General features: G+C 36.9%; 1 protein-coding gene and 1 pseudogene across 1 annotated transcript; both read left to right on the top strand.

Annotated features, from left to right (window-relative positions):
- Positions 1-284: 284 nt before the first annotated feature.
- Positions 285-3,117, top strand: LOC121773506 (low affinity inorganic phosphate transporter 1-like). The gene is made up of 2 exons (XM_042170381.1): positions 285-425; positions 1,380-3,117. The coding sequence occupies exon 2, from the start codon at positions 1,387-1,389 to the stop codon at positions 2,995-2,997; it is 1,611 nt and encodes a 536-aa protein (XP_042026315.1). The 5' UTR covers positions 285-425; positions 1,380-1,386; the 3' UTR covers positions 2,998-3,117.
- Positions 3,118-18,991: 15,874 nt separating this feature from the next.
- LOC121775096 lies at positions 18,992-23,248 on the top strand (annotated as a pseudogene).
- The last annotated feature ends 3,350 nt before the right edge of the window (positions 23,249-26,598 follow it).

Below are 26,598 nucleotides of genomic sequence, written 5' to 3'. Positions count from 1 at the left end.
AATTGATTTTAAATATATATACAATCATAAAAATTCCAGTTATATATTATTGTACACACATAATTACATAAATGATTAAAATATTTACATATTTCAAATGATTAATCCTTCATTTATATATAAATGTGAATAATAATCTTGTAATCAAAGTAAAACATGTTTGACTTGATCCAATTAAATACTAGTAATTGTTAATGATATCTCTTGAAATACAATAATAGGGCCCGAATATGCTTCCAAGATTCCGTTAATTTGTCGTTAAATACGAACTTCACTCCGATTTTCTACTCGCTCCTTTCAAATCTTTGTTTCAAGTTTCCTCTCTCTCTGCTTTTGGAACACTTTAAATTCGTGAAGAGATAAGTAAGTTTGAGAATCGAGAGTAACTGTTTGAGAAGCCATTACTACGTTTCTTCCTCGCCTAGGTAACTGTGTTTTTTTTATAAATATTTTTATGTTTGTTTATCTGCATGAGAATTCTTCATTACATATTTTTGTTGCTTGAAGAAAGATTATGTGAATGGCGAGTGTTTTGTTTTTCATTTTATGGATTTCATTGTCAATTTGAATTTGAAGTTTCGCGAAACCATATTACGTTTCAATAATAGAAACTGCTTCCTATTTAATGATGGGAATACCAAGATATTTATGCTAATTCTAGGTCATGAATGTGGTGTAACATGATTCCGTTCCAATAAATTTCATTATTCGACTTATATGAATTTTCAACATGCTTCTGTTTCCTTTCGCTTTCTTGTTATCACAAACAGTATTATTATCGTTGTTGTTATTTTTTGTGGCTAACACCATCTAATCTGCTTGATATTTCTAACTTAGGCTGGTCTATTATTTTCCGAGCACTAGAAATTAAATATCTCATCCTTTGACTTAATTATTTATGGTGGTGTTCGGTTTACAAGATAAAATAATACCAAAATACAATCTATGATTGAGTTGTGAGATTATTTTAGTTGTGGGGTTAGATATGACTAATTATCCCATAATTATCCATTTATGGGTTTGAATCTCATGAATAAACACACAACAAATCTATGTATCATCAATTATTGATTAGAAGAGTTGATTTTTTATTCATGTCAATAAAATTAAAATAGGGATATGTGATAAACAAATAAGCGAGCATTAATTTATAAAATTTGGTCATAAATAAAATATATACTATACCTTTATTGACTTCGACAAGTAAACTATTTTCCTTCTCATGTGACCCATTTCTAAGTCATATTCAACCCCCCCACGTACACCCACCTCTTTGGAAAGTTGTGATCATGCAATTAATACATATAGTTGGCTTTGGAAATATATTTAATAGCTATATTGATTACTACTATTATTTACTATTTGACTGTTTGTTGCAGGTAAATTATGGCCAAGAAACAATTGGAAGTGCTAAACGCACTTGACGTTGCCAAAACGCAATGGTACCATTTCACGGCGATTGTGATCGCCGGAATGGGATTCTTCACTGACGCCTATGATCTCTTCTGCATCTCTCTCGTGACGAAGCTCCTCGGCCGCCTCTACTACACCGTCGAAGGGGCGGACAAGCCAGGCTCTCTTCCCCCCAACGTGGCCGCTGCGGTCAACGGCGTCGCCTTCTGCGGCACCCTCACCGGCCAGCTCTTTTTCGGCTGGCTCGGCGACAGGCTAGGCCGGAAGAAAGTGTACGGCATGACACTGATGATGATGGTAATCTGCTCAATCGCCTCCGGCCTATCGTTGGGAAGCCAGCCGAAGGCCGTCATGGCAACACTCTGCTTCTTCCGCTTCTGGCTTGGCTTTGGCATCGGCGGTGACTACCCCCTCTCGGCCACTATTATGTCCGAATATGCCAATAAAAAAACCCGCGGCGCATTTATTGCTGCGGTTTTCGCTATGCAGGGATTTGGAATCCTGGCAGGCGGGATGGTGGCAATAATTATGTCGGCCGCATTTAAGGCAGCCTACCCCGCCCCTGCCTATGAAGTCAACGCCGCGGCCTCCGTCCCCGCGGCGTCTGACTACGTCTGGCGGCTGATAGTCATGTTCGGCGCGCTCCCTGCGGCCCTCACCTACTACTGGCGGATGAAAATGCCAGAGACCGCCCGGTACACGGCCCTTGTTGAGAAAAACGCGAAACAGGCCGCGGCCAACATGTCTAAGGTTTTGCAGGTGGATATAGAAGCAGAGCCTGAGGCAGAGCCGGAGAGGAAAAATGTTAATCAATTCGGCCTCTTTTCGAAGGAGTTTCTCCGGAGGCACGGGCTCCACCTCCTCGGGACCACGAGCACGTGGTTCCTCCTCGACATCGCCTTCTACAGCCAGAACCTCTTCCAGAAGGACATCTTCAGCGCGATCGGGTGGATCCCGGCCGCGAAGACGATGAACGCTCTGGAAGAGGTTTACAGAATCGCGAGGGCGCAAACACTGATCGCGCTCTGCAGCACCGTCCCGGGCTACTGGTTCACCGTGATCTTCATCGACAGGATCGGGAGGTTCGCAATTCAGATAATGGGTTTCACGATGATGACAATTTTCATGTTCGCTCTGGCGATTCCGTACGACCACTGGACGCACCCGGATAATAGGATCGGGTTCGTGGCGATGTACTCGCTGACGTTCTTCTTTGCGAATTTCGGGCCGAATGCGACGACGTTTGTGGTGCCGGCGGAGATATTTCCGGCGAGGCTGAGGTCGACGTGCCATGGGATATCGTCGGCGGCGGGGAAGGCGGGGGCGATAGTGGGGGCGTTCGGGTTCTTGTACGCAGCGCAGTCGAAGGATCCGAAGAAGACGGAGGCGGGGTACCCGGCGGGGATGGGGGTGAGAAACGCGCTGCTGGTGCTGGGGTGTGTGAACGCTTTGGGGGTGATGTTCACGCTCTTAGTGCCGGAGTCGAACGGGAAGTCGCTGGAGGAGATGTCGAAGGAGAATGAAGTCGAGGATGAAAATGAAAATGGAGAAATGGGTGATCCAGCTACGACGGTTCCTGTTTAAATTTAATGCAAAGCTTTTAAGTTATGAACTTATTTTTGAAGTCGGTTTTGATTGTGCGCTGTACGATACCGGTATCAATACGCCAGATTTAAATTGCTATGTTACTAGGAATTTTTCTAAGATTTTTTCTTCTCCTTTTACTGTGAAGCATTCATATAGGTGTAAAATAAAATTTTCTTAGTAAATCGGAAGTAAAATGAAATTTCATATTAACGGCAACCCGTAGGACTAGGGCTGCCATAGTTGGTTAATGTTGATATATACACAGTTCAATATTTATTATTCTAACAGCTATGGGAAAAGCTTATTATGAAACTGAAAGAAATCGAAATAAGTGCAACTCAATTAGTATGAACTATCCCGGCGGATATATGAGTGTGGAGTGTAAGAATAATACTCACTCTTTTCGCAAAATATTTGTCCGTATTTGATTTATCAAGGGTTTTACGTAATGCGAAGAAAAGTGGGTGAGTTGAAAAAGTTAGTAGAACGTGAGTTCTATATTTATAAATTGGTTTTATAATAGAATGTGAACGTAATAAGTTAGTAGAAAATGAGCTCCATTCACCAAAAATGAAAAAAATTATAGTGGACAATATTTTGTGAACAGACCGAAATGGCAAAAGTGACCAACATTTCACGGATGGACGGAGTAATTAAAAAGGCGATAAAATGAAAGAAAGCAAAATAATGTAGTAGTACAGTAATTTGACAAGCTTGTACAGCTGAGGCGATTAAAACAAAATTTATTTTTATTTTGTGACATGCTCCTTGCATCTCGTTTTATATGGATTAATCAAAAATGGACTTTAATCCCAAAATTAATCTGAAAATAATGAGTAAGAGATTATGGTAAAAACTAGAAAATAAATAATTAGATAAGAATGGATTATTAAAACTCTTTTCTTAATATCACAAGTTAAAAGAACCCCTTGTTGTACACATGCACTATTAATAAGTCACAGTTAGAAGGAAAAAAGTTCCCTCTGTCTTAGAAAACCGTCAACTATATTGGCAGTTTTAGTATGCAGAAAAGGCATATTTTTGTGCCGAACGGTTGAGATAACACGTAGATGTAAGGAGCTAACAATTTCGCTCTACACACGATATATGGAATACTAGTAATATTATCATATTGTCTCTGCTTACTTTCTTGAGAAACTAATAAACATTGGTGTGGTATAACACTAAAAAAGTATAACAATTGAGATAAGTATTTCTTGTTATGTACGGAAAGATGGGGTCGGTCTTGTTAAAAGTTGATATTTCTTAATCTCTGTAGATAACATGTAGCATAGATAATGGAAGAAATTGCTTCTACTTATCAAAATATGTGAGTTTTTCATCACCCAATTTAATCTTGATATGTTGGACAATGGTAATTGATAGACATGGTAGTGCTACTATTGTTATTACACTTAATCATGTGATGGCAAAAACGTTTTGATAATATCTACAAGAGAAGTTTATAATAGTTTTTATTTATTTCAAAATCTGACCGGTTGGAATTGAAATCTCATGAATAATAAACAAGTACATGAACTAGACATCAACAAACGAACGCGAAGGAATGAAAACAAATGAATATTGAACACAGACAAAGCCCTTTTTTTTCCAAAATAACTTCCAAATATGAACATAATATTTAACAGCAACACAATAAGCTTAAACTAACATTATTCAGCCCGCATAAACAAAGGTAAATCTAAGTCTTACAATGCAAAAATAACAAGTATTTTGGAATACAAAAGATGACTGTGCTTGTCAATCAGGCAGTTTATAAGGTGATTTATCCATCCTCTCATCTACACATGCACAAACCGAACCGGACCGCCGGTTAACCGGCGGTTCATGAACCGGAACCGGAACCGGCGGTTCAACGGTTCCAACGGTGGAATTCCGGCTAGGTCAGGCTAGGTGTGCAGAAAAACCGCCGGTTTTCGTCAGAAATCGCCGGTTTCCGACGGTTCAGGTGCTTTTTCAGGTGGCAGAGCATAGGTGGCAGTGTATAGGCCTGAAAACCGGTCAGAAACCGCCGATTTTCGGCTAGAAACCACCGGTTTCGTTCAGAAACCGTGGACTGAACCGCCGGTTCAGGCGGTAAACCGGTCGAATTTGAAATTTGAAATTAAATTTTTTTTATTTCTTCCAATTTTACTCCTATAAATACCCTACTTCCCCCATTATTTTTACTCACCCATTCTTGTGCTAACAAGGATTTCCTTCTCTCAATCTCAATCTCAATTTCTCTATTCTCTCCTCATTCTCTCTAATAGCTCAAGTTGTTTACTAGTTACTACTTACTACTCCCTCCGTCCCGCACTACTTGCACTTATTTCCTTTCTGGGCGTCCCAAGTTATTTGCACTCTTTCTATTTTTAGTAACAATTTATACCTACAGCCGTAATTGTTGACTTTGTCTATCACTCATTCCTTAATCTCCGTGTCCAAAAGGAAAGGTGCGAGTAGTGCGGGACGGAGGGAGTACTATATTTGTTTTTGTGTTCGTAATTTACCATTTATTCAATACTCCATATTCCATACTACTTTCATTTTGCACTATGTCTTCTTCTCTTGGTGGACCGGGACGTGGTGATCGGGGCAAAGGAATTGCCCAAGATCAAAGTAGTTGTCCCTCAAAATCAAGGCGACCTAGTCGTCGAGAAGTTATGGAAGAGGTTTCCCGAGTGGCGGCTAAACGCATGCAAGTAAGTTCTAAAAAATAAAATTATTTTTACAATTAATAATTTCATAAGATTGAGTTTTTTAATTTTTTTTGTGTTCCTAATTAATACTTCAACTTATATAATATTTATAGATAGAAGAAGATCATAGGATGGCCATGCTACTCGCTGAAATGCATCAAGGTGGGGGCGGTGGTAGTTCCTAACAACAAGATGACGAGTACGACGTGTCTATATCGTCAGACTCGGACAACAATGATGATAGATCTCATTCTCATATTCCGTCTAGCACCGGCGGAAAGAGGACATGCCTCCTCCCCCTCCACCCACTAACACTATAAATGCTTTGAAATCTGATATTTTTGTTAAACGCTACAAGAAGGTCCCGGTGGTGATTCCAAGTCCACATGATCCGCACTCTCAAGAAGAGACATCGGCGTTTCATGCATATTGTAACTATTGTGATAAAGTCTACAAATTTGCGAGTGGTGGGGGATATGGCACCCTCTGTCGTCTTTTGGTGACAAAGCATCCGGTAGAATGTGTCACTACCTCTACCCAAACCCAACTAAACTTCCAACTCGGTGGCTCAGGTTCGTCAGGTATGCCTCTTTTTAAATATGATCAAAAATATTTTGCTGACGTTATGACTAGATGGGCTGCAATGAAGCATTTTCCTTTTAATGTTTATGATGACAAAAAATTTGAGGTTACTATGCAAAGTGGTTTGAACGTAGCTATCAAAAGAGTAGGTCGAATGACTGTTCAATGATCTACCGTTAGACAATGTTTGGAGAAAAAAGTTGAATTATCATGTTATTTACTCAACTTGGGATACAAAGTGAACATTTGCTCAGATGCATGGACATTACGGTTCACTTTGTGGACAATAGTTGGACTTTGAACAAGCGTTTAATTGGTTTTAGAGAATTTGAGACACCACACACTGCACCCGAAATTGCTTCTTTAATTATTTAAGTTTTGAATGAATTTCAATTATGCAATAAGATATTTTCTATTGGTTTTGATAATGCAACTGCTAACACTGCAAGTATTAATGACTTGATTGCGGCTTGTGCTCCGGTTATTGGTGGTAAGTATTTTCATCAAAGATGCATATGTCATATTTTGAATTTATGTGTACAAGATGCGCTTGAATTATGGCAAAAGCATGTTAGTCCTATTAGAACTGCAGTTAGATTAATCCATCAAAAGCCGCCTATTGGCAAAGCTTGGAAGAAGTATTGCCATCAAAAGAATGTAAGATATACGAATTTTATCATGGATGTGTCTCATAGATGAAATTCGACATATGATTGTCTGAATTCTACTTTGACGCATAAAGATTATTTGTGTGATTATTTTAGAACCTATCCCGTTTCTGATTTATATCTTTCGCATAGTTGTTAGGATCATAGCGTGGCTTTATTTAAATTGTTCAAATATTTCAAAAATGCAACTGTTGAATTATGGGGTGTTTATTATTGCACTGTTGTTCGTGTTTTAGAGCATTGCATGTATATATCACTTGGTTTTAAAAATGTGATGAAAAATGCTTACTCTTCACCTGAATTGATGTGTGTTTTATATTATATGATTGAGAAATGACTTAAGTATTTCAGTGAGATTCCAACAGTGTTTTTAATTGCAAAGGTCTTGGATCCAAAATGGAAATCAGCTGATACCTCTAAGATTTTATATTTTATTATAACAATTTGAGTTCTATTGATCTTGGTCCACTTAAAGCATTGCAATCGGATACCAATGACGAATTCGGAGTAGACATCTCAGAAACATTTCAAATAAACCTCCCGAACCGGTCAATTATCCAACAAACCTTCGAGTTTAACTTGCGTGCTCTCTACACCGAATATGAAACCAAGTATAACAGTACCCACCAAGTCAGAAGACCTCCCCCTCCTCAACAACATAACTTTGGCTTCGCATTTCAAGCCGATTATGATGACCCCAATGCGCAATCCCAATTAGCCGACCTATACAGCTACAACACCGGCGGAAGGTCGACCTCATGTATGGTAAGTGAGTTAGATTTATATTTCGATTCACTCTTTTCCTTTGGTGATGAAGGTCCTACTCCTCCCGCCCAAATCGATGTCCTCGATTGGTGGGGAACACACGAGAAAGATTTTCCTATACTTGTGTCAATAGCCAAGGAGATTTTTTCTGTTCCGGCTTCCACTGTCGCCGTCGAGTCCGCTATTAGTGTTGGCTCACGTGTGTTGGATGAATCAAGAAGTAAGATCTCCGCGAAAAATATGGAAGCCGTGATGTTACTTGATGATTGGACCAAAGCTGACGTCAGAGAACAAGAAAACGATTGGGATGATCGTCAGGAGGGATAACAAGAAGAATTCACCGGGGATGAATCGTAGGCCAACCGTCAACCGCCGGCCAAGCCAAATAGGTAAGTAAGGTAAGAGAACTACGTGGGCTTTGATTCCCTAATGCAAATGAGCATTGGGGATACGTAGGCACCTAAACTTAAATTTTAAATTTAAGTTGAGCTCATGTCATTTTTCTTTTATTTCTTTTTTTCCCATTTGTTTCTAGTTTAAAAATATGAAAATATAATTAAATAATTGTATTTGTATATACTCTAGTCGATGAAGTAGATTTCTCTATAAGGCTAAATTCGGGAAACTTTTGACAATTCTACTATAATTGTTGATTGTTAGACTAAACTCAACATTTAAGGTTGAATTGCTAAAGGTGTCCTCAATTTAGTTATGTAGAAAGATATCCTTCGCCGACTAAGAGTATATATACTATTTATTGTTCAGAACTTCAAGTCTTTTTTGTAATTTGTAATTTGCTTCGTTGTAGCTGTAGACTAGTAGTCTCGTTGTATTTAAATTTTGTTTAAGACTTCAAGTTTTTTGTGATTTGTAATTGTTATAACTTGTAATCTCAATAAAATTGCAACTTTCATCGTATTTTTTTGAATTTTATTTAAGCACATTTCGACCCGTGTGCATGCCTACCCTCCGCACCCATCCCCCTAGTTGCTTCATTCTCAATACCTATTTATGTACGAATTGGATAATCCAAATAATCACGTGAAGAGATCTACGTACTCTGATTTATTTAATAAGCAATTACTTTCGATGCACACCCCATCAATTGATATCAAAGCTAGTTTTTTCTCTTATTATTTGGATTAAATTTGTGTTTATGTGAATTGCATTCAATATATATTTATTCGTTCTTTATTTTGTATTTTATATGAATATATTGTAGGATGAACAAGAATGCAATGAACTTGCAATTCTTGAACGTCTGATAAAGGAAGAGCCCTTATCAAGATGGCATTGAGATACAAAGAAAGTCGCGGGAGCCTAATGCCCGTCGATCAACCAAAAGACTTAGGAAAGCAATAAAGGAATGAAAGTAACGTGCAAAATAATAAAGGAGTCTTCTTATTGATTAATTAGAATGATAACAATTCCTCATATTTATAATAGTACCCTAACTTATTGAACAAATACAAACATATGATAAATCAATTATAAACTAAATAATAGAAATATTATAAAGATATTATCATATCAATGTCACTGATCGCTGAATGGAACTCAGTAACCCTCTAAAACTCTCATGTGACGACAACGCAAATTCACGAGAAGGATGAAGTACCACTTGCAATGGTAGCCTCCTCTCGCGACGACCATGTCGTTGGAATGACGACGACACTCTCGACAACCTCTTATAAAGGATTTAGGTTTTGGGTAGGGCACATCTAGCCTATCCAGATAACGGTGGCAAAGCTAGAGTTACGCGACGATCTTGCAGGTGGAACCTGCACGACGTCAACGTCTCGTCCAAAAGGACCTACAAAATTAAAAAATTAGGATTTTCTAAATTATGGGATTTTCTTTTGGTAATTTAGAGCTGATGATTTAACTACATTAATTAATTCCTAATTATTTGGATAGTTTCCATCATTGAGAATCTTTCCTAATTTTTGATTTGGTAAATTTAGATATTATCTTTATTTTATAGATTTGATGGATTTATTTTGGTAATCCTAGGAATTTAGGTAATGATAATCTCAAAGAAATAAGAATATGGTTTTGGATTTAATTATTGTCTTGCAGATATGATTGATTTGTTCCTAGGCATGTATTAAGATGACACCTTCTTAAAGTAACAGTGTACCATCAACCTCGTGCTGCCACGTGACACGTTATCCTGTAATATTAGGGGCGGATCATGCAATATTAATTAGTAGGCATTTTAGATGGATTTCTACATATTACATGATAGTAATAGGTGAATGTTTAAATTGCAGTATATATATAGACTGATTGTTGTTGTATACAATTATTTTGCATTATGGACATTATTGTTGTTGTATGCAGTTATTTTGCAGTGTGAACATTAATGCAATACTCAACAATCTGCACTGCAATCCACCTATTACTAGCATGTTAGAAATAGTGGGAAGAAATTCCCAAGCCGTGTACAGGCGGTACTCTAACTATTACAATCGAAAGGAAACTTGCAACAAAAGAGGAATGTAAATTATAACGGAAATAAAGCAAACCAAATTTATAAGTCGAGTCGAGAAAGCCCTCTTTCCGCAAGATAAATTACGCCCCGGCTAGTGCTCACGGAATGGCGTATTGCCCCCAAAGATAAAACGACTTCCTCCTAGCGTGTAGAAGCACCTCAAACCCGCTAGGCACCGGCGAACTTGATGGAGTTCCGAGAATCGAGCTAGACAATGCTCCTAAGATGCACACTAGAATGTAGTAGAAAGAGTAGAGATTATATTTGTTGTTGGTGTCTTTCTACTTCAATATCAAGCCTATTTATAGGCTAGAAAAACAAGTGAAAGGTCTTACAATCAAGACACCCCATAAAGTTTTGGAGGTTTCCACAAGTGAAAGGCCAAAAGACTTGGAAATGAAAGGCTAAAAGCCATTCCATTTCACACGTTTTCAACAATCCCCCACATTGGTTGGAGCGCTGCAAGCTCAAACCAACACCAGACACAAAATGCATGTATGCAGACTCTTTTGCTCAATTCTCGAGAAATAATATTGCATTTGGATTAGTAGCTTGTGGCTTTGAACTTTCCATAGTCAACACTATCGGGCATACCGGCGGCCTGGTGGACGTGATGCCTTGAACCATTCCTCCTTAGTGTATACCGAGACAATAATATTGATACAATATTATTTACAAACTCATCAGTTCTCACGTTTGTGTCCTTTACTGGCCATGGAACACCACTTTGGACTCATAAGTGATTCACATGTTGAAGCGACCCACACTTCTTCACTTACATAGGTGATTCGTTTCCAGGTATCCTGCAATACCCACCCCCTCGAGGTTTCCAAGAATCATTAAAAGTCAAAACTTAGCCTTCTACCACATGCAGGTTATAACACTCAATGCTTTCTAAACAATGGGCGAAGATTAAAAATCTTCCGAGTGTTACAACTAGATTCATATAGCTTTGTTTTCCCATTGAACCAAGCCCATGGGATCTCCAATCGTATGGTTGGGTTACCACTATAATCATCTTTTTAAGATGTGGTTTTCAGTCCCATACCTTTTAGCAATTTATGCATTTGATCACGGTTTAAACATTTTGTTAACGGATCCGCTAAGTTATCAACTAACCTTACATAGTCAACTGTGATAACACCACTTGTGATCAATTGTCTGACGGTATTATGTCGCCGACGAATATGTCGAGACTTACCGTTGTATAAGCCACTATGTGATCTCCCTATAGCTGCTTGGCTATCACAGTATATCACTATTGTCGACACTGGCTTCTTCCAACATGGAATACATTCTAGGAAATTTCTGAGCCACTCGGCTTCTTCCCCTGCTTTATCTAATGCGATAAACTCAGATTCCATTGTGGAACGAGCAATACACGTTTGCTTCGTTGATTTCCACGAGACAGCACCACCCCCAAAGTGAACACATACCCACTTGTCAAAAATGAGTCTTTTGAATCAGAAATCCAATTTGCATCACAGTACCCTTCAAGTACTTGGGGATACCTTGTGTAATGCAACCCAAAGTTAAGAGTATATTTCAAGTATCTCAAAACTCTACACAGAGCTTTCCAATGTTCCTTGCTTGGATTGCTCGTAAATCGGCTCAACTTGTTTACAGGACAAGCAAGATCAGGTCGAGTACAGTTTGTGATAAACATCAAACTTCCAATGACCTTTGCATACTCTTCTTGAGCTACAGGATCACCCGTGTGCTTACTCAAATGCACGTTGGGTTCAAATGGAGTTTTAGCTGGCTCACAATCGAACGAGTGAAATTTCTTTAGCACTTTCTCAATATAATGAGATTGTGTCAGAGCAATTCCCTCATGATTCCTTTAAATTTTGATTCCGAGAATCACATCAGCTAAATTCATATCTTTCATGTCGAAATTTCTCTTCAACATATTTTTGGTTTCGTTGATAATGGCCCTATTGCTGCCCATAATCAACATATCATCTACATAAAGACACACAATAACAAAAACGTTATATGTGTTCTTAATGTAAACACACTTGTCGCACTCATTGATAGTGAATCCATTTGCCAACATCACATTGTCAAATTTTAAATGCCATTGTAATGGTGTTTGCTTCAACCCATATAATGACTTTACCAGTTTGCATCCTTTACGCTCTTGCCCAGGCACAACAAACCCTTCGGGTTGTTCCATATATATTTCTTCTTCCAGATCACCATTCAGAAACGTAGTTTTCACATCTATTTGGTGAATCTCAAGATTGTGCAAAGCAGCAATCGCAAGAAGCACCCGAATGGAAGTGATTCTCGTAACAGGTGAATAGGTATAAAAAAAGTCATACCCTTCTTTCTGCTTAAAGCCTTGGACAACTAGGCGAGCTTTGTACTTTTCTATAGTACCATCGGGCTTATATTTCCTTTTCAGAATCCACTTGCACCCTAAAGTCTTACAGCCTTCAGGCAAGTCTACTAACACCCAAGTGTTATTTCTCATGATGGATTCAATTTCACTGTTGATAGCTTCTTGCCACCACGCTGCGTCTGGGCCAGACAAAGCTTCCGCCAATGACTTTTGGTTCACCATCCAACATGAAAGTTATGAAGTCTAGACCAAAAGTCTTAGCAATTTTAACTCTTTTACCACGTTTTGGTTCTATATCTTCAGGACTTGAACTTGTCCTTTTTGGAGGATTAGAACTAGTGGATTTATCCATCATTCTTTCACTAGAACGATCCTCCTGCTTCTTGCAAGGGTACACATTCTCAAAGAATATAGCATTTCTTGACTCAATTGTTGTTCCTTCAGCCACGCCAGGCACAGCTGACCTATGGACTAGGAAACGATATGCACTGCTATTAAGTGCATGGCCAATAAAGATGCAATCGACTGTTTTAGGGCCTATTGCAACTTGTTTCGGAGGAGGCACTTCTACCTTCGCTAAGCACCCCCACACTTTGAGGTATGAATACAAATGTTTCTTGCCTTTCCACAACTCATAAGGAGTCACATCCCTATTTTTTAGTGGAATTTTATTCAGGATATGATTCGCTGTTAACACAGCCCCCCCCACATGTTCTGGGGTAATCTTGAATTAATCAACAAAGCATTCATCATCTCTTTTAGTGTTCGATTTTTGCGTTCAACAACACCATTTGATTGAAGAGAATATGGAGCTGTGGTTTGGTGAATTATTCCACTTGCATGGCATAATTCTGCAAACGGCGCTACATACTCACCACCTCTATCACTTCGAACACACTTAATTCGACAATTAAGTTGATTTTCAGCTTCATTTTTGAAGTCTTTGAACGCTTCAATTGCCTCATCTTTACTTCTTAATAAGTAAAGGTAACAATACCTTGTGCAATCATCTATAAACGTGATGAAATACTTTTTACCACCTCTTGTTTGCACAAATTTCAAATCACATACGTCTGTATGGATCAATTCAAGAGGTTTTGTGCTTCGCTCTACCGAATGGAACGACAGTTTAGCCATTTTGGCTTCAACACACACTTCACATCTTTCTTGTGAGTTAAACTTATCTACTTTTAGTAAATTAAGATTTACTAATCTTTTTATAGCATTTAGATTTACATATCCCAATCTATTATGCCATAAATCAGAGCTTTCAAGCAAATAAGAGGATGTGTCATCTTCCTTATTGCTTATTCCTTTTCCACGGTGAATGACCGTAACATTCAGCTCAAAAAGCCCATTCACTAGGTGACCTTCACCTATGAACTTTTCATACTTGGTCAATATAACCTTTTCACACTCAAATTCTAGTGAAAATCCATGATTTACTAGAAGTGAGCCTGACACCAAATTATTTCGGATGTCTGGGACATGCAGTACATCCCTAAGGGTAAAAACTTTTCCAGATCCTAATTTTAGGAACACATTACCCACACCAACCACCTTAGAAGAGGTTTGGTTTCCCATACGTACTTTTCTACCTCCAACAGATTTGTAGGTAGAAAAAATGCTTCTTTCAGAGCACACATGACATGTGGCACCTGTATCAACAAACCATTCATTTGGATTGTTACCATGGTTCACATCGGAGACCATTGCGACCACCTCGTGATCATTGTAGTTTATAACAACACGTTCAAATAATTTGCACAATATTGTCTCCACCAATAAGTACACAATTATATTGAACCATATGTGCATTGGTATATTCAACAACCCATGCATCCCAATTACTACTACCAAGTCTAAATTGGTCTTGCTTATCAAATGACAAACGATAAACACAATTCTCAAGAGAGTAGATCTCAAGGAATTAACCATTTTGTAGCCCATGAACATTGGTACTGTTCGTTTCTTCATTCCAGCTTTGAAGCTCATGTTTTCTCCAACTTCGATTGATATAACCCTGTCTTAGAAGAGTACACTAATTTGTCTTGCGATTGTTAGAAGTAGTGGGAAGAAATTCCCAAGCCGTGTACAGGGGGTACTCTAACTATTACAATCGAAAGGAAACTTGCAACAAAAGAGGAATGAAAATTACAACGGAAATAAAGCAAACCAAATTTATTAGTCGAGTCGAGGAAAGCCCTCTTTCCACAAGACAAATTACGCCCCGGCTAGTGCTCACGGAATGGCGTATTGCCCCCAAAGATAAAACGACTTCCTCCTAGCGTGTAGAAGCACCTCAAACACTCTAGGCACCGGCGAACTTGATGGAGTTCCGAGAATTGAGCTAGACAATGCTTCTAAGATGCACACTATGATGTAGAGACGTTGAGAGAAAAGATGATGATTTCTTGGTGTGTTTTTCTACTTCAAGATCAAGCCTATTTATAGGCTAGGAAAAACAAGTGAATGGTCTTCCAATCAAGACACCCCATAAACCTTTTGGAGGTTACCACAAGTGAAAGGCCAAAAGACTTGGAAATGAAAGGCTAAAAGCCATTTCCCATTTCACACGTTTTCAGCATAGCATGCAGATTTCCGATGGGTATTGTAGAGCCACTGTTGTTGTTGGACGAATGTGAGTTTACACTTCCAATGGCGACGACAGAGGGTGAGAAGCTATTTATGCTGGTGAAATACCTTGGGTATGAAGAAATATTAATGCTCTGTGTAGAAGTTCGCAGTGAGAAGAAAAAAAATGTAATGTTTGACGGTTTAGAACTAAGTCGGAATTGAATAGAGAAAATAAGTAAAATTATATTTAAAATATAAAAGGAAAAGGGTGGACGGCGTGTCATGTCGCCTACAAGTCACGCTCAATGAGTCGCCCCGCACAACAAAACTCTGGCTACCTAGTTGCAATGTTAATATGATAATTTTCTTATCTAGGAAATTAATAATAATAATACTGGTGTGGTATAACATTGAAAGGATATATTAGTGAGATAAGACAAAGTCTCGATAAACTTTTATTTCTTAATTTTGGCCGATAATATTTTAGCATATCGTATTAGTAACATTAGCTATAACCTATCAAACAGTGATAGTTTTTCATCATCCAAAATGAATCTTGATGAGTTGGGAAATTAATATACAGGGGTGGTTCAATTGTTATCATGTTAAGAGTCGCGTGGCGACAAAACCGTCTTAATTATATCCCTAAGAGGAGTTTACAAATGGATTTATTATTCAGAAGCTTGACCGGATGGAAGTATTTCTATGACTAATAAACAGGGCAAGATGAACTTCACCACTTTTGAAACAAGATGTCAATTAAGGAAGAGTCAGTACAAGACTCAAATTAATTGACAGATATTAAATTCTTTAACACGATAAATAATTAAATGAAAGAGGTAGCACGTTTTACTCATAATTTTTGTGTAGGGCGAGCGTTTGTACTCTCTCTGTCCCAATAAATATGAAACATTTGGTTTTCGGTACTGAATTTCATATAGTGTTGTTTTGTGAGTTAATAAGAGAGAGTAAAGTAAAGAGAGGGGAAAAAGTAGAGATGATATTGTTTACATTTTAGGATACATTTGATTTTTAGTTGAACAACCTAAAAAAAAGTTTCATTTTTAATGGGACAAAGGGAGTATTATTTTTTATAGTGACACAAAATAATATTCCCCCCGTCCCACAGAAAATAGACACTTTAGGGGACGACACAGATTTAAATGCGTAATTGGTGAAGTCGGGGGAGAATGAGAAAAGGTAATTGAAATAGTGTCACTGGGTGGTGGAAACCACATTATTAGTACTGTTTGTTTGTGAAAAAGTTTCCATAAATGGACATGGACTATTTCTATGAGACGAACAAAAAGGAAATAGTATCTATTTCTATGGGACGAAGAGAGTATATGTTTGTTGACTTGAATTAAATTGACGCTCAATTTAATTTGAAATAAGTCCATCCTCCAGGAATCTCTAGTATAACCCAATAGGAGACTTTATGAGAGAATGAAACATTAGCCTCCATACTTGGGAAATTTAAAAATTTCTCCGTCTCACGTTAAGAGGATTTTCAAATTTTCCTCTTCCACATTCAAGGTTTGTTTCTCTCATTCAAGTTCTATTCGCATAATTGGATTTGCACACATAAAGATTAACTTGGAGTTAGGGCACAAATTAGAAGATCTAAGGTCGAGTACGTAGAATATATGGAGAAGGCGCAAACAATAGTTGATTTTTTGAATAATCTAAAAGTAAATGTCTTTAGCTTTTATGGATAACCTTGCTGATTACTCCAAAGGCTCCCAGTCGACCGAGTGGCTACCATTGGGCTGGAGTGGATCTTACTAACTCGATTTTTAGCTTTTAAGCATATTTTTTGAGTCTTTTTATGTGTAATATTTGTACAACTATAGATAGGCCTTGAGACTCATTTCATACCAAGTAATAAATGAGCGTTCTCTCCTTTTAATGATGAGTTTATCAATCCCATATTCCTATTGTTTAGTCAAGTAAACGTATGCCTATGTTGCTAAGTGTGGTTAGATTTGTGGAGTCAATGTGGTGTTTGCCTTAGTAAAAGTTGCCTAGGATTGTCATTTTCTTTTAAATTGTGATTCTATGGTCCTAAAGAGGATTCTCACCTCACACACTCTCTTCCACCCACTCAATTTTTTATCTAATCTAATTTTTATGGTTAGATCAACCCAGAGAAATGCTCACCGACAGCATCATTCATTTTCTACCTTTTTCTCCAATACCATCGCGTCACATCATCATCATCATCATCATCATCATCATATTATTATTATTATTATTATTATTATTATTATTATTATTATTATTATTATTATTATTATTATTATTATTATTCATAAATTAACAGCCACTTACCTCATTAATTTATTTGGATCCTGTCAAAAGAATGGGTATCTTGTACAATTCATTCATGTTATTCATATAACTAGTCAAATAAACATTTATAGTTCTAGACTTCTAGTTTATAACTGATCTATTATTATTTTTATATATTAAAGTTATAAAAATTTTCCAATTGGAGACTACTATTATTGTTTGAGAAGGATTTTGCTGAACCTTTTATTTTTATTGATTTATTGTAGGAGAGAATTTAGTAGCACGCTGTATCATATGTCGATGGTTTTTTACTATGTCACGTTTTATAGACATGACGTATTGGCAATATGTAATGTATAGATTTAATTAACGGCACTGATGACTTCAACTTGTTTTGCGTTTATATATATTTTGTACCTTGTTTTTGTAACGCAGAAATTAGTATGCTAAATTTTTAATAAACAAATTACAAATCAATAGCAAAAGGTTATTTCATGAATTGAATCTTTTATAGTAATGTTGCGAAATAAACTTTTTGGCATCAAAATTATAAAAAGCTGGCAATTATTTTAACGGGTTACATATTAGACCATTACAAACGGAAACTGAGAACTAACTTCTATTTTAACCTCGATTAATTATGAAATTTCAGTTATTATTGAACAATTCGGAGAACTGCAAATTTAATCTTTAAATAAACTATATGTAATACTTCCTCCGTCCCATAAAAATATAGATAATAGGTACAACACATGAATTAAGACAAAATTGATAAGTAAGAGAGATGAAGAGAATAATATGGTAAAGTAAGAGAGAAGAGGATAATACTCCTACAATATTAGTTAAAGTAGTCTTAGTGTATAGTGAGACCTACAATATTACTCCCTCATTCCCATAAAAATATGTACATTTTTCATTTTCCTCGTCCTATAAAATTATGGGCATTTTTATTATGTAAAGTCATCTTAATTTATTACCCTTATACATCAAATTATTTATAACTTATATCACCATTAAAATATTAATAATAATATGAGTCTCACTATCCACTAATACTATTTTAACTACCCTTCCACCTCTCTTACTTTACCAATTTTATCTTACCAACAGTGTCATATCATATGCCTATATTTTTATGGGACGAGAAATATATAAAAGGTCAAAGCCATCTGAGAACAATTTTAAAAATTGTGAGTCACTTTTTATATTACTTCACGTTTTAAACTAGTACTTTATCCGTCCATAATTAAATGTCTCATATCTGACTGACATATATTTTAAGAAATTGTTTAACTTTATATTATAAAGTGGGTAGAAAAAGTTAGTAGAATGTGAGACCTACTTTCATACTTATATTAGTTTTATAATAAAATGTGTGAAATAAGTTAATGGTACGCTTACCAAATATAGTTAAAGTGAAATGAAACATTTATTGGTGGTTGGAAAAAAATAGAATATTTAATGGACGGAGTGAGTATTTTCCATTTAAGATACTATTCCACAAAAATTAAAATAAGGCCTTCACATTTTCCCCTCCAAATGTTGAAGGGAAAAAATCTTATACACGCGGAGAGAGTAAAAATCACAAATTGTTTCCGAAGTACTAACCTCATTCAATATCTCTCTCTTTCTCCTCATGATTTACAAATGTTTCCAATTACTTATAATTATAAATACGGCACCTTACTTAAATCTTCACTTACTCACCTCTCCACCACGCACTATATTGAATCGATAACAATTTATTTATACTCTCTATTTATTTCTTGAATCCAACTCAGATCTTCCCGGTCTCAATATTTTCTATTCGGTAGGCACTTTGCTATCTTGATCTGGTTTCTACTTTTAGTGTCCCATTGCGTTTGATTCGAAACTTTGAATATTTGATCTATTTTTAATGGAGAGTTGTTAACTTTTTATGTTAATTGCAATGTGAATTCTGTTACTGCATTATGTAATTGGATGCGGCTTTGAGGTTTTGTATTCGTAGATCTATCTCGATGCAGCTTTGTTATGGGTCTTTTTGTAGAGAAAGATTAGATTTTGATGTGTGGATTATAGAATGAAGTATGGAATGTTTCTTATAAATGGAGTAGATTGATTGATTAGTTTTCTAATGTGGAGAGGTGAGTGTACTATGATCGATTTGAAGTATAGGTCTCTTCAAAAATCATGTATCTTGGTTGTGATAATTCAATCAAATCAGGCAATGATTATGCTACATTTCTAGAATCTTGAAAATTTGTTTCTACAATTGTTGATTTGGCAAGAAGTTTCATTCTAAATGCGAATCGAGTTGCCAGAGAAACTCGGTTCCTGCAATCGAAATTGGTTGTTCTCTGATAGCCCCAAGATTGTTCATTCTCCAATGCTTTAGTGCATTCAACTTTATGCTGTAGGTTTCATTTACCACAGTCACTTTGCAATTTGAATCGGTCATAATCTCAGCTTATTTTACTTGTGTATGTGTTTGAAACTTTTTTAATTTGTGGTTTATGTATACTACTACATAGAGATGTCCTGCTGTGGTTATTGTGTTGAAGAAAGAAAATTACAATGGAGCTAGTTCTATCACTATACTTGCTGCAACTTGATTTGCTATATTTATAATATGAACTCTGTCTTTTAAAACTTGTAACGCTTAACGATATTCTGTTTAGTTAAGCACCATAGGAGGAATAGTAATTCATTTCTTCTCATAAATTATTTTGGAAAAACGTTATTGTGGTTGATTTAATCAATTTTTCTAACTATACATTGATGTTACAGGTTGCTTCATAGACCATCGTTTACCTGAATAGTTGTGAGTGTGATTTCTTGGTCGGTAGACTCCATAACCTCTGTAACACAATTATACTTCCAGACCTTAAGCTCCAGATTTTGAGGAAATAGTTTTACCAGCCAAGAACGAAAGGAAAAAACTTAGGGTGGTTGGAGAGGCCGAGGCCTTTTCAAGTATTAGTGAATCTACATAAATGTCGAGGGGACGGCCAGATGGAGCACAAAAGAAGCGGTTGTTGACTACTGTATTTGTTGTTGCTCTATTTCTTGTTTTTCTATACGTTTACCATGGCTCTAAGAATACTGGGGAGTCTGCGTTAGAGTATGGCAGCCGGTCTTTGAGAAAGTTGGGGTCTTCGTACTTGGGTGGAGATGAAGATTCCGATCTTGGTGGTAAACAAGATGAAGCTAAGTTGTGCTAGATGACAGTGAGGATGGTATCACTCCCAAGAGCTTCCCTGTAAGTGTTTAGACAACTCATTTCATGCAAATCAAGTTTGATTCTCATCAGAAAAATGATACGTGAATTGTGTCTAATTGACTTTATGATCTCATTGTGCTCGGTTTGTAAGGTATGTGATGATCGCCATTCCGAGTTGATTCCCTGTTTAGACAGAAATCTTATTATCAAATGAGATTGAAGCTGGACCTATCATTAATGGAGCACTACGAGAGGCACTGCCCATTACCTGAAAGGCGGTTCAATTGTTTGATTCCTCCTCCTCCCGGATACAAGGTGAGCTCATCTAGCTGGTTTATGGTATTGAAGTTTACTGTGTGACAAGTTGGCAAATTGATTGTTTCGCTTGTTTATTTAACTCTTTTTACCCTTTCTCGGAGGTTACAGATTCCGATTAAGTGGCCGAGTAGCCGAGATGAGGTTTGGAAAGCTAAATATACCCCACACTCACCTTGCCATGAGAAGTCAGACCAAAACTGGATGGTTGTTAAAGGCGATAGGATTCATTTTCCTGGAGGAGGCACCCACTTTCATTACGGAGCAGATAAATATATCGCGCACTTAGCCAATGTAAGTTTCGTGCCATCGTAGTACGGAGAATTTCATAATCAACCCGAGTGTAAAAATAATACTGCATTTACTGACATTTAATAAAACTCATTTTACTTGTAATCACACTTCCATTGGCAGATGCTCAATTTTTCAAACAATGTATTGAACAATGAAGGTAGATTGCGCACGGTATTTGACGTTGGATGTGGTGTTGCAAGTTTTGGTGGTTACCTACTCTCATCCAATATCATTACTATGTCACTTGCTCCTAACGACGTGCACCAAAATCAAATCCAATTTGCTCTGGAGAGAGGGATACCTGCATATCTAGGTGTTCTTGGGACAAAGAGGCTTCCTTATCCGAGCAGGTCTTTTGAACTTGCTCACTGTTCTCGCTGTAGAATTGATTGGCTCCAGAGGGATGGGATCCTTCTCCTTGAATTAGATCGGGTGCTTAGACCTGGGGGCTATTTTGCCTACTCGTCTCCCGAAGCTTATGCTCAGGACGAGGAGGATCTGAGAATATGGAAGGAGATGAGTGCACTAGTCGAGCGCATGTGTTGGAGAATTGCGGTTAAGAAAAACCAAACTGTCATTTGGCAGAAGCCGTTGAGTAATGATTGCTATTTTGAAAGAGAACACGGAACTCAGCCACCTCTCTGCCGATCTGATGATGACCCTGATGCTGTCGGGAGCGTGCTGATGGAGCCGTGCATTACGCATTATTCAGACCGTAAGCATCTCACTACTTTTTTACCTAGGGATTCTCTTTAAAAGAAACAGAAGAAAATCTCATCCTGCCTCGAGAATCTATGGCAAAGTTTCATTCATGTGATTCGACTTATTTATACATCATTTTGTTTCCCACTATCAGATGATCACCAAATGAAAGGTAGCGGACTAGCGCCATGGCCTGCTAGATTAATTACTCCTCCTCCACGCCTGCTGATTTTGGCTATTCGAGCGATATGTTTTGAAAAGGACTTGGTAAACGACCACATTCTTCCCTATTTTTCTGAATCCCTACAACTTGTATGCTTGTGCATATGCATATGTGGCCAAATATATTGATTTTATTCTCGCTGATTAAAAACAGGACTATGGAGGCGGAGAGTTGACAACTACTGGAGTCTCTGAGCCCGAAGATCTCATCCGATACTATCAGGAACGTGATGGACATGAAAGCTAATTTAGGTTCGTTTGCTGCTGCCTTGAATGACAAGGATGTGTGGGTGATGAATGTTGTAGCTGACGATGGACCAAAACGCTTAAGATTGTCTACGACAGGAGGCTTGATTGGCTCAGTTCATAACTGGTACGTCAATTAACTGCTGTGGTTCAAGATGTTTTTTGTGTTTTTCTGTTGCTTTAGTGATCTCTTTCAGTTTGATAATTGCAGCATTTTAAGTTGAGTCATTATCTAATAAACTGCAGGTGTGAAGCTTTCTCTACGTACCCGAGAACCTATGATTTGCTCCACGCGTGGAATGTACTCTCAGACATCGAGAAGAAGGGTTGCAGTGGCGAGGATCTACTGCTTGAGATGGATCGCATTCTGAGGCCCGCCGGATTTGCCATATTCCGGGACAGGCAGCCAGTAATCAACTTGTGAAGAAGTATATGGCGGCATTGCACTGGGAAGCAGTGGCGACTGGAGAGCTGAATCAGGTCGGAGACGAGGCCGTATTTATCATCCAGAAGAAGCTGTGGCTGACAAGTGAGAGCTTCAGAGATGCAGAGTAGGCGTTGAGGTTAGTTGATGTGCCTCTTGTTATATTTGCTCAACATATTTTTGGGATCAAAGAAGCATTTTCCCAGGGAAATTCATTACTTGGTTTCTCTTCTTTCTTTTTTCTCTCTTTTTGCTATTTTTTGTTCTAGATTATGATTTAGATCACGATGCATGAAGTAATTTATTTGTACACTACATTTCGATTGATTGTGTTATTGTAAAATTAAGATTTTGGGGAACTTGTTGCTACTAAGAATAATTTCTTAGCCAAATTATATAAAGATTTATTGTTGCCATCGTAGAGAAAAAAGAAAAGGTTGCGTGGTATATGGAATTGGTGTAGTCTTCTATTCCAAATCTAATAGTATTATGTATCAAAAAAATATTTCAATTTGAAATTAAATTATAATTTTAAATCTCTATACACACATATATAAACACACATTGAAATGTGTGCACAAATTCTTCAATTCAATTTTATATGAATTACTCCCTCTGTCTCACTTTAGGAGTCTCATTTGAGTTCGGCATGGTTTTAAGAAATGTAAAGGAAAGTTGGTGAAAAATGATAGTGAAATGTGGATCCTACTTTCTTATATTAGTTTTATAATAAAATGTGAATGAAAAAAGGTTGGTGGAATGTGGGGCCAAATACCATTTATGGAATATTCCAACCGAGACTCTTAAAGTGGGACATCCAAAAATGGTAAAGTGGGACGGAGGGAGTACTTAATTCTATGCACACCAACATACTCTCTTATTCATAGCTTACCAGCTTTTTCCCTCACTCTGCTGTTGAAGCTCTGTCCTTGCCATTATCCATTTCGTCAACTAGCGGTGCTGTTACACCAGAGATGTTAGTCGTTTTATCTTTGGGCACAGTACCCCAAATTCAAGAGCTCTATCAGAGCGTGTCTCATCCTGCGGAAAGAGGATTAGTTGACTCCCTTGATTATTTAATGTTCTAGAAGAAGAATCAAGGGGGAGCGATCAAGCAGTTAGGTGGGGACCGCTGGCTTCTATAAGAAGAACACGTGAGGAAATGAGCTGGATATAGCGCACCATTCTGTTATCAAGGACGACGTTCTAGAAGGGGACACGTGCTGGAATATGAGACGCAAGGATGGAGCTGAGTCACGAATCTGTTACAAAAAAGCGTCGTCATTCTAGAAGAACAGCACGTAGCAATCAATGATTTGCTCACTCTCAGAATGAGCGAATATTCCCTGTCAAGATCGTTATCCAGCTAGCGGCCGAATCGAGCTTATAAATAGAGGGTGTGCCACCACAAGAAGGCATCCGAGACTTTACTTTCCGTCTAGTTTAGCTTAGCTTAGTTATTTAGCGTAGTTCAGCTCTCTAGCTTAGTTTAGTTCAGTTCTCTAGCTTAGTTAGATAGCTTAGTTTAAAGGGCGACCGAAAGGGAGTGCTGCATAATACTCATTTCTGTTAGCGTTATCTTAAGTTTCCCGCTGAGATTTTTCTCAGTTTTTACCGCTTTCTTAGATTCCAAAGTGTTAGTTTAGTTTAAATTTCACGTTGTACTCAGCTTTTAGTTTAATCAAAGTTATTTTCGCTTTTAATCCGCGCATTTACTTTTCTGTTATTACCTGCAATTCACTTGATCCGGTAGTTAAATTTCCATTGATCAAGCTAGCTAGTTTAATTCTGTCTAGATTAAAACTAGTAGTTAAAAACTCCCAAGTTAAAGCGTGGCAGCAGCCAACCCCCATGTTCACTACTCACACACTCGACACACCAACTTCTCTCTGGATCGACCCCGAACTTGCCGCTTTACTGTTAAAGTTGTACAAAATTGGGAGTTATAAATTACTTTGGCAAGGCGGAAAGGGCAAGAGCTAGATTGCATTGATTAAGTGGCAACGACATTTGCTAACTGATCCAATCGGTTCGGTTATCATTCCATATAACTTGATCCGCATTCTATTCGTGTTTTCGACCTCTTTCCAAGTCCTTCCACACACAATATTAGTTTACAGTCCGGGAAACTAGTCAGAAGATCTGAGGTCGAGTTCTCAAGATCTTCACGTGGAGAAGACACAAGCCATCTTCGATTCTTAGGTGAATCAACGAGGTAAATTGGCTAACTCCGTAGCAAGCATGTTTTAGGGATTATTTGTGCTAAAGCATGTTTAAAATTCAAGTTATGAGCATGATACATGTGATAATTACGTGAATAGAGTTTATCTAAATAATCTGCTAAATAGATCAATTTAATGTGATCCGTTTGAACGGACGCTTGTGCTGCCAACCCCTTCAGAAACACCCAAATCAAACAAAATATTTAGTTTTTGTTTTATATTGGTATAAAAGATATCTCATTCAAGACATTCATCTTTCCTTTTTAGTTTGTTCTATTCAAGATGTCAACTTTCTATATTTGGAATTAAATTCATTTCTCCTCTACTTTATCACAAATAACTATCCCACCTAAAACTATTCCATTCTATATTTGGAATTTAAAATATTCAATTACTTTTTTCATTCTACTTTATCACAAATAACTATTCCACCTAAAACTCCGTGCCACTCAAGAATGTGGTCATCTTAAGTGGGACAGAATGAGTAGTATATCAAATTAGGGATAAACACCCAAATCATACAAAATGTTTTACCTTTTGGTTTATATTGATATAAAAAATTTGAAGTGTATATACAATTTTTTACTCCGTTCTCATTTTAGTATGTTCTATTACTATTATTGTTTGAATGCAATTAACTCAAAGTCTAAGTAGTACAAAATCTTAATTATTGTTTCATATTGGTATAAAATGTTTTATTATTACTTTACATTAGTACAAAATATTTAATTATTATTTTATATTTTGTACGCTACGTTGGTAAATAGTTAGCGACGTTAGAACACATATAACGAAATGTATTAACCTAAAACACGGATGAAACTTTTTAATGTTTTAGGGATTTGGTCCCTAAAATTATAAACTTTGGTCAAATTTTGGTATTTCTCATTAACTTTAAATTGGTCTAAAATATCATTAACTTTACATTTTGTTTGTTATTTTCCAACCCAACCCAAATAATATATCTTCGGCAAAAATATTGTATACATGGGCAACCATGAAATGTTTATGATATTTTAAATTGCTTTTTAGATTCGTGATAAGTAGGATAAAAAGTTATATAGAAAATCACGTAAATTTAGTAAGTGCCAAGTAGGATGAAAAATATAAGGAAGTTGATTGGATATGGTGATTGGCATAGAAAAAAACAAAGAAAATGTAAAGTTTGTGATATTTTAGATCAATTTTAAGGTTCGTGGTAAATACCAAATTTTGGCATGATTTTACACCATTTCCAATTGTACTCTAAAACATAAATGAGATAGACAATTAGCTCCAACAGTACTTCAAAATCAATCTCATTTTTTGTTTTTGAATAAAAAATAATCTATTTTTAGGTTTGCATTAAAATAAAATTAAAAACTTTTTAAATTTTGTCAGTAATAAGACATATATACACTCCATAGTATATTATTTTAAGTTTGAGTTTATTGTAAATGATTATTTAAATTTTATTAAAATCATTATTTAAATAAAACATAGATCCCTCTTGGACTACAGAGCTTTTAAATTTTTGTGGCGGTATTTATAGCTTATTATACCAT

Source organism: Salvia splendens, chromosome 17, assembly GCF_004379255.2.
Source record: "Salvia splendens isolate huo1 chromosome 17, SspV2, whole genome shotgun sequence".
Taxonomy (NCBI): Eukaryota; Viridiplantae; Streptophyta; class Magnoliopsida; order Lamiales; family Lamiaceae; genus Salvia; species Salvia splendens.
This window is presented reverse-complemented; position numbering and strand designations above follow the sequence as displayed.

What these genes read in the sequence shown, in the direction of transcription:
- LOC121773506 (XM_042170381.1), top strand. Translation starts at nt 1,387, where the DNA reads ATGGCCAAGAAACAATTGGAAGTGCTAAACGCACTTGACGTTGCCAAA.